This window comes from Eriocheir sinensis, chromosome 60 (genome assembly GCF_024679095.1).
Source record: "Eriocheir sinensis breed Jianghai 21 chromosome 60, ASM2467909v1, whole genome shotgun sequence".
NCBI classification, from domain to species: Eukaryota; Metazoa; Arthropoda; class Malacostraca; order Decapoda; family Varunidae; genus Eriocheir; species Eriocheir sinensis.
Window position 1 is genome coordinate 1,566,789 of NC_066568.1, and position 9,427 is coordinate 1,576,215.

At 38.7% G+C, this 9,427-nt stretch overlaps 1 protein-coding gene and 1 long non-coding RNA gene across 3 annotated transcripts; one reads left to right on the forward strand and one right to left on the reverse strand.

Moving 5' to 3' along the window:
* Window positions 1-918: 918 nt before the first annotated feature.
* LOC126985680 (uncharacterized) lies at window positions 919-7,108 on the reverse strand. Of its 2 annotated transcripts, XM_050840829.1 has the most exons (4): window positions 6,883-7,107; window positions 5,941-6,087; window positions 4,612-5,027; window positions 919-2,377 (listed from the first exon to the last, which is right to left on the reverse strand). In XM_050840829.1, the coding sequence occupies exons 1-4, from the start codon at window positions 6,959-6,961 to the stop codon at window positions 1,784-1,786; spliced, it is 1,236 nt and encodes a 411-aa protein (XP_050696786.1). In that variant the 5' UTR covers window positions 6,962-7,107; the 3' UTR covers window positions 919-1,783. The 2 variants fall into 2 exon arrangements, with proteins under 2 accessions (XP_050696786.1, XP_050696787.1); XM_050840830.1 differs by lacking the exon at window positions 919-2,377 and having other exon boundaries at window positions 3,476-5,027; window positions 6,883-7,108.
* On the forward strand, window positions 2,270-4,332 carry LOC126985681 (uncharacterized). Its single transcript, XR_007738899.1, has 2 exons — window positions 2,270-2,397; window positions 2,492-4,332. It is a non-coding gene; the product is annotated as an uncharacterized LOC126985681 (long non-coding RNA).
* Window positions 7,109-9,427: the final 2,319 nt, after the last annotated feature.

Here is a 9,427-nt window from a genome sequence, read left to right on the forward strand (position 1 = left end):
ACACACACACACAGGAGGGACACGAACACACAACGCATCAGGGTGGAAACATACAATCAATCGGACACACACACACACACACACACACACACACACACACACAGGGAACTCCATGACCGAAGCGATCGTCCGTGTTTCCGCGTTATATTCAAACTATGTATCTGCGTCATACATCCGGTTTGCGTAACAGAGTATGTGTATTGCGTCGTGCATGAATTTTTGTGGTGTTTGGATGGAGGATGTGTGTGTGTGTGTGTGTGTGAGAGAGAGATTTGTGCTTTCAATGTGTGTTTTTTGCGTTTGTGTCTATCTATCTATTTGTCCTTCTGACTGTCATTTTTTTTTTTTACTTTTTTCCTCTTAGTCCATTTCCTCTTCCTCCTCTCGTTTTCATTTTCCTCCAATTCCTCTTACATTTTTTTTCCTATTTTTCCTATTGTCTTCTTTATCTACTTTGTCCTCTCGCTCTTCCCATATTTTTTATCCTGGCCATCCTTTCCTTCTTTTTTATTTTTTATTCCCTCTCCTCTCCTTCACACTTCGCTTCTTCATCGTTCTCTGTAACCTTTCCCATTTTTCCTACATTTTCATTCCTACATTTTATTCCTCTTCTCAAATTTTTTCCTTTTTTCTCATTACATATTCCCTTTTTCTCTTCCCTCTTCTATTCTTCCTTATTTTCCATTTTTGCTATTCATGTTTCCTCCTATTTACTCCTTTTTCTTTATTACTTTCTTTCCAATCTTTATTTTTCCCTTCTCATCTCATATTCCTTTTTTTCTCTACTCTCTTCTATTTTTCTATCTTTCATATTATTATTATTATTATTATTATTATTTCCACTCTATATATTATACTATTTATTTCCCCTATAATATCCCAAGAGTAGACAAACAGGGAGGTAAACAAACACATAGATTCCTTACAAAACACGTTTACTTATTCATAAAAGTATAAAAATAATGCATTGCTGTGAGAATTTGAGGTTTGACGGAAACACTTGTCAAATTCCACGTATACAAATTCTTAAACCACGTACAGAAATTTTAACGCACTAACAAATTCACATCCACATACAAAATTTTAAACATACGAGTAAAAGTAGTCTTTGGCACATATATTTTGGCACTGTGAAAGATTTGACACCAGTTTGGCACTTGAGATTTGTGACATTATCAGACATTTTTTGAGTTAGGCAGAATTTTTGAAGCAAAGACTTTTAAACATTTTAGATATTTTTCGCATTGATTTGGCAGAATTTTTTTGACACTAAAAGACATTTGTAACACCGATTTGGCTGACACTTTTGGCAGACATTTGGTATTTGCATGAGTATTATATTATGAGTTGTTTGTAGTTAAAAAAATAATGTGTCTTTGCTTATTGATATTTCATGTATGAGTGATTTTTATGACTTGCAAACACACACACACACACATTTAAGGCAATAGGTAATAAATGTAATGATAATAATAATAGTAATTTATAAAAAAAACTATATAAAAATAGATAAATAAAAAGCTGCTCTAACGAACGAACGAACGAATAAACGGAATAAACGGATTAAACGAAGTGAAATCAACAGAAAAAAAAGAAAAAAAAGGAAAAATATGGACATGAGCGAAACGGAGAAGAAAAAGAAAATAATGAAACAGAAAGACAGAAAACAATCATATTTTTTTTCTTTTCACTCATTTCCTTTAATTTTCACAAACCGACGCAGGAGTGAACGATCAAGATATTCTAGGAAGGAACTAAGATAAGAAAAAAAGAAAAAAAGAAATTATACCCTTCTATATCCTTCCCTAAAAGTCCTATACACAAGAGGTTGATTTACAATAGGTTCCGATCTTATGGGGTGGGAATGAAGGGGGAGAGTTCTGAGCGGCTGGGAAGAAAGGGGTTGGATTCTTCTAGGTTGGGAAGAAAGGTGTTCGATTCCACTAGGATGGTATCGAAGTGGGTGCATTCTAAGTGGCTGGGAAGGAAGAGGTTGGCTGTTAAGGGGTTCAAATCTCATGGGTTGGCTTCTAAGAGGTTTAGAATGCTCAAATCGCCTCTCAAAGAACTCGTTATCAGCTTCCCTCATCAGCGTAGGATCGAACACTTCAGCATCGGGATTGAGGGCGCGTAGAGGGGATGAGATAAAGTTTACATCAGTGTCGCCAATGTAGGTGATTGAGTTACCTGTGGGTCGCTCCTCCTCCCTCTCTTTCTCCTCCTTTTCCTTCTCCAGCGTGTTCGTGTTTCCGTCGTTGTGTGGAGTCAGGTCGTTCTCCGAGGTCTCCGTTTCGCGGTTTTCCCGTTTCGCCAGCTTGTTTCGCAGCCATGAGACGATCCAGCGTTTGGTGAGGGTGTGTTTCAGTTTCGTGGAAGGCTGTAAAGGAAAGAAAGAAGGTTGAGTTGAGGTTATGAGGTTGGGAGTGAAACTTTCTAATTGACCCAGTTTTTCGTGTGGGCGCGTTTCAGTTTCGAAGGCCGTAGAGGAAAGGTTGAGTTCCACGTTTCAGCTAAAGGGAAAAGGGAGTAAATTTTCCTCTACGTGACCAGACAAGAACTGATCGGGTTTATATTTTTTTCTGATTGAGGGATTGATTTACTAACAGAATAACATTGGCTTGGTATAATGAACAAGTAAAGTAAATCCAGAATATCAAAGAAACAGAAAATTAAGAAAAAAAGCAAGACAATTAAAGAAAATCGAAGTGTTGACTTGGTATATTAGTAACTGCTTTCCTCGAATGCAAAAATAAAAGAACAAGCTGAATTTAGTCAACTTAACGAAGACTGAAATTAACAAAGCAAAGCATCTGATCAGAGTAAGGAAAAACAGAGTATCAGAATAGCAATATCAATATCAAAGACAAAATCAAAAGAAAACAGATAATTAAGAAAACAAAAGCAAGAAAACAAGTAAAGAAAATCAAAAGGAAAAAAATAAAAAAGAAGGAAAGGACGGTCGGGAATAATGGTAAATAAAGTAAACAAATAAAAAAAGGAGACGAAGTAAATAAAGAAAAGTAAAGAAGGAAAGGATGGTCAAAGATTATGGAAAGAGGAAAAGTAAAAAAAGACAATATGGAGGAGAAAAATTGAATTGAGAGAGAACAAAGTAAATAAAGACAATAATTGAATTGCTTATAACTGATCAGAATGAGGAATAGAAGGCAACACAACAACACGTGGCATTACCTAAGTTTGACGAGGAAGAAAGAAAAACAAAAGGATGGTCAAGAGGACAATATAAATAAGAGGAAATGTGAATTACTTCTGATCAGAAAGGAATAGAAGGCAACGTGGCTTTACCCAAGTTTGACAGGACATAAGGAGACTACAAGGGCAAAACGACAAAAAACAAAACAAGTAACTTACCTGACGAAGAAGATTAGTAACACACAGACGACACAGCAGCAGCAAAGCACTCCATCAGTCAATTAATAAAGGGAAGCAGCAAATTAAGAAGCAAACAAATAAAACAGGTTAAATCTTTATTATTTGGAAGCAGCTGATGACAAGTTCGGTTAGGTTGGGTTACGCCTTTATGAAGCAGCACATTGGGGCGGAACTACAGCATTGGTTATAAGCATGTCGGTTATAACATAAGTATTGGGTATTTAATGTTGGTTTGGGATTGTATAAGGTAAGTAAGGTTGTTTGTTAGGTGGTAAAACGTTTTGGAACAGGTGTATTGAGGGTAACAGTTGGTTTGTTAGGTGGTAAAACGTTGTGGAATAAGTTTGGGTTATCACTTAGTTAATATAGAAAGGGTTATAGCATATGTTAAAGCATTTTGTATTAGGGTTGTATTAGGTTATAAGTATGTTTGTTGTTGTTGTTCTAATTATTGGGTATATTAATGTTAGTATAATTAGTTGTTTGGTATTGTGTATTGAGGTAAGTCAGGTTTGGTTGTTAGGTGGTAAAACGTTCTGGAATAGGTTATATGTTTAGAGTTGGTTAGGTGTTAAAGCATTTTGTATAGGTTTCTTGAGGTATAGCAGTTAGCATGTTATATTAGGTATAGGTTCCTCATATCAGAGGCAGCGTTAGACCACACATTGGTAAGGATCACACACACATGGACAGAGGCACACAGCAATGGCAGGAAGGAAGCACATGGCCACGAAAAAATGCATGGCGAACAAGTAAAAATGTACAAAAAAGTACAAAGCCACAGAAAGCTAAAAAGAAATGGACAAATTAAACAAAAGAGGACTGACAAAAGCTTAAAAAATGAAGACAACCCCCAAACAAAAAGAACTGAGACCGGAAGTTAAAGAAGACAGTTTAAAAGAAAAAAACATGAACAAACCTCCCCCCAACCCACCCACCCCACCATACTAAAACAAGGGCAAAGAGAACTGAGACAGCTAAACAGACTACATTTCCCGCCGGCGCGTCTGAGGCAACAACTACCGCTGCTCCAGGTCGTGCAAGCAGGATGCCAGGCGATAGGTGAAAGCCACAGACAAAGCAATCACACTGTAGTAAAGCGCTTCAGACCAGTTATCCAACACCTCCTGAATCAAGCCGGCGCCCGTGAAGACAACCAACACAAACACGTAACCTTTGCCGACATCACAGATAAACCGACGCATCTCAAGCCCTCACCTGCTCTTTCACTAGCTCGAGGTCGTCCTCAGTAGCGGGGCTGACCTCAGTAGTATACCCTCCGTCAGTTTCGTCGACCTCCGTGGAGTTGTACGGCCCAACCAGAGTCGAGACCACGCTGAAATAAACCGAGCCGTCCTCTGCCTTCCTCTCCTCAATGGTCCTGTTCACCACCATGGGCACGCCGCCGTATTTGACCACTTCCAGGGATGAGTTGGTGTAGGTCACGTTGTACTTCTTGGCTCGGAACACAGGGATGAAGGAGTTGAAGCCAAACAGATCGCCAAAGCCAAGGAGGCCTCGTGCGCTCTCCCTGTTGGACGAGTCACTTTCCCCGCCGTGGCTGGCTCCTCCCTCGCTGCTGTCTCCTTCGTTCGTTCCCTGGGTCTCGTCACGTCTGCCCAGGCCGAAGATTCCTGTGGGAGAAGGGAGGCCAGTTAGAATTGGATGAGAAAGAAAACCAGCGAGGAAATGACCAGGGAATGAAGTGGATGACACTGAAGAGATCGAGTCACAAGAGTTGGCTGCAATGGGTTTAGTCTTGCTGCAGAACTATAAAAAAAAACAGCAAAGAAGTCTCCAAGAAGCCAGTCAGGGGAGAATGAGGAATGAGAAAGGTAGTTGAGGAAGTTGAAGAGGAAAAAGAATAAGAAAAGAAAGACATAAGTAAAGAGCGGACGAAGGACAAGCAGCGTGACTCATGCAATGCCGCCAAGGACACAAAACTTAGCCACACGCGATGTCCTAGAAGTTTCGTCACGCTTCCTTCCGCGTGATCAAGAACCGTGACAGAAATATCTCCCAGCGGAACACCGGACATCCCCAATCCCCTTGACCTCCCTCAGACCACACCCATGCATTCCAGAGTTGTTTTGAAGCAGAAATGTTTTACCGAGAATAAGAAAAGTTGTGGAGGTAAATTGTAACCTTGAGCTTGAAGATAAACGAGAAACTTTGGTGTGTTTCCGTATGTAGTGTATCGCTTGAAGATAAACGAGAAACTTTGGTGTGTTGCATGACAAGTGTTTCCGTATGTAGTGTATCGCGTATTGTGGGTTAGAGGAAAGGAGCGTAACACAACTTAAAAATGAAAGAATGCGTAAGTGGTCGAGAAGGAACAGGAAAAGAAAAGACAAATTAAGGAGAAAAAAATGAACAGGGAAAAAGTAGAGTCGAAAATCATCAATTATCAGGAAAAAGAAAAACGGAAAGAAACCAAATTAATTAAAATGGAAGTGGTCGAGAAAGAAGAGGTAAGAGACAAATTATCAGGAAAAGAAAAAAAAAAAAAAAAGGTAGAACAAATAAAACCCCAAACACAATACTCACTGTTAAAGAAGTTCCTCAGGCTGCCGAAATCGCGAAGGCCAGGAATGTAAGCATACACGCCGTCTCCAGTACGGATACCACCTTCACTTCCTTCACTTCCTTCACTTTTAGTCCCGCGCCCCACCACCTCAGCGTCTCCCTCCGCGCCTGTGGGAAGCGAGAGGTTAGGGAGGAACAGAAGGGAGATTGGTGAGGGAAGGGGGAACGGTTTTGGGAGGGAGAAGGGATTACTGGAGAGAAGTTGGGTATGGCAAGCGGCGATACAGGAAGGAAGAAGGGAAGGGAGATTAGGGAGAGGGAGGAACAGAAGGGAAATTGGTAAGAGGGAAGGGGGAACGGTTATGGGAGTTGGGTATGGCAAGCGGAGATACAGTAAGGGAGGATGGAGGGAAGGGACTCTCCAAGGGAAGGGAGATTAGGGAAAGGGAGGAACAGAAGGGAGTTTACAGAGAAGATAGAATAGAATGGAGGATTATTATGGGGAGTAAGGATGTTGAGGAGATAAGAGATTCTGTACTGTTAGATGGAGAGATGTGAGAAATATATGCTGAGATAGATACAAAACGGAGAAAGGAAAACAGGAAATCCAGGAAAACAAAGCAGGGGAAAAAATATGGTAGAATAAAATGTTTGGAAAAGAAAACATAAGGATAACATTGAGAAAGGAAGGAAAACAAGGAACTAGAAGTAAATAAAACGAAATATAGTAGAGAAAAAGAGGAAGGAAAAACTGAATATCAAGGAAAACAAAAGAAAAACAGAAATTAAAGGAAAGAAATAGAAGAGAAAAACAAGTAAAAAAAAATAAAGGAAAGAAAATAGAAGAGAAAAACAAAGGTAAAGAAAAACAAAGAAAAACAACAAGAGTAAAGAGAAAAATAGAGAAAAACAATAGTAGAGAAAAACAAAAATAAAGAAAAAGGAAAAAAACAAGTTACTTACGAGCTGGAGCCGGACCTGGACCAGCAAGGACAGCGGTGGCGGCGAGGAGCCCCATGAGGAGAACACTGACAAACTGCATCTTGCTTACTTGATTGACTTGTTTAATTTTCTGCTTGCTTACTTTCTTCCACTCCTCTCTCTCCCTCGTGCTAAAACTTCGGTAGGACAAGGGCGTACAGAGGACCTTTCAGTAGCTTCTCCACTTGGGGACTGATGATTCTTCGGTCAGTTCGCCTCCTTTTATACCCGAAGGTCCAAAGAGTTGCCAGATGTTCTTTAAGCCTTCCCTGAGTCACTTCTGTATTAATCCCTCCCGCCTCTGCCTCCCTCCCTCCCTCTCTCTCTCTCTAGTCAGTTTCCGGTTGCGTTTGTCTCTCTCTATCTCTCTCTTTCTCTCTCTAAATTTGGTGTTTTGGGTTGAAGTGATCCAATGTGTGTGTTTGTGTGTGTGTTCGTTTGTTTAATTGGTCAGGTGTTAATTAGATCTCACCTGTATATGTTAAGTTAATTTTCCTGTTTTCTTTTCATTCTTTATTTATTTCCTCGTCATTTTTTTTACTTGTTTTATTTGTTTTGTTTTTTGTTGCTTCGTTTTTTCTTGCTTTTCCTTTTATTATATTTTCCATTCGTTATCGTTACTTGCTTTTCTCATTTTCATGCTTCGCTTTCTCCTGTAAACTAAGATGGTAGGCCTAACCTGTGTCTTTATCACCTGCCTGACCTCATGTTAATTAGTCAGGTGTTAATAATTAGACCTCACCTGTTTTTATTTTTATTTTTCATTTGTATTTCTCGATTATTTTTATTTACCTGTATTTTTTATCATTAGGCCTTACCTGTCTATCTTATCATCACCTGGTCTGAAACGTTTAAGATTTGGTTAATAAAGAGAGAGTGAGAGAAAAAACGTTGCAAGGATAGTGAATGAAGGTGAAAGTCAGGTGATGTTAATTGGCCTTACCTGTCTATCTTATCACCTGGTCTGAAACGTTTAAGATTTGATTAGTGAGAGTGAGAAAAAAACGTTGCAAGGATAGTGAATGAAAGTGAAGGTCAGGTGATGCTAATTAGGCCTTACCTGTATCTTCTTCACCTGGTTTCGTAACGCTTGAGATTTGATGAGTAAATATTTGACGTAGGTGAAAGTGATTGACGTTCATTTATAAATATATTAAATTTAATCAAATATAGACAAGCAAACAGACAAACACACAGACAGACGCACACACAAAAAAAAACGTGAATAACTTGTATTGAAATAAAATAAAATAGACAGAACAAAAAAGGAAAATACAGAAAAAATATATAAACAAAAAATAGAAGTTAAAAAATCTAATTATGAGAAAAAGGTGAAAAAGATCAAAGAAAATAGATTTAAAAAAAACATGATAAGCGTTCAACATCACATAATAATAATAATGATAATAATAATAATAATAATAATAATAATAATAATAATAAAATACAAGAGGAACAGAAAATTAAAACAGACAGACATACAGACACACATACAGACATACACACAAACAGACATACAAACACACATACAGACATACACACAAACAGACACACAAACAGACATACAAACAGACACACAAACACACATACAAACAGACACACAAACAGACATACAAACAGACACATACAGACAGACATTCAAACAGACAAACAGGACACGTGTTTGGAAGGCGGAAAAACGTAACTTGAAGGTTAAAGAAGAAAATAAGGAAAAAGGAAGGAAGTGAAAAAAACAAAAAAAAAACGTACATACTTACTATTACGTCAAAACACACACACACACACACACACACACACACACACACACACACACACACACACACACACACACACACACACACACACACACACACACACACACACACACACACACACACACACACACACACACACACACACACACACACACACACACACACACGAATAATATATATGAAAAAAAGGAAGAAAATAAAAGAAATTGAAGTTAATAAAAGAAGGAAATGCAGGAAAAAAGAAAGGAAAGAAATGAGAAAAAACAGATAAAACAAACAAACAAAACGTGACCAACAAAAAAAGAACAACAGTTAAAATAAAAGAAAAGCAAGAAATTGATAACAGAGGAAGGAAGGAAAAAGGAGACAAATAGAGGAAAAAGGAAATTGATAGAAAGAAGAAGGAAGGAAAACAAGGAAAAAAGTAAGAAACAAAGAAAATAACAGACCAAAGAAGGAAGAAAGTGAACAAGGAAGGAAAATAAAGACAAACAAGGAAGAGGAAGAAAAAGAAGGAAGGAAAAGAAAATGAATGATACGAATAAGGGAAGGAAAGAAGGAAGGAAGAAAATTGGACAACATAAGAACATAAGAACATAAGAACATAGGGAAACTGCAAGAGGCCGGGTCGCCTACACAGGGCAGCTCCAGAATCCCCCCCACTACTCGCGGTGGGTGAGGTGTAGTTACAGGGGTTACAGGTAGAGGCTTGATCCTCGTTATACCGGCGGTACTAGGTGCGCATCCAGTACCCCGTCACCTTACTGCACCCA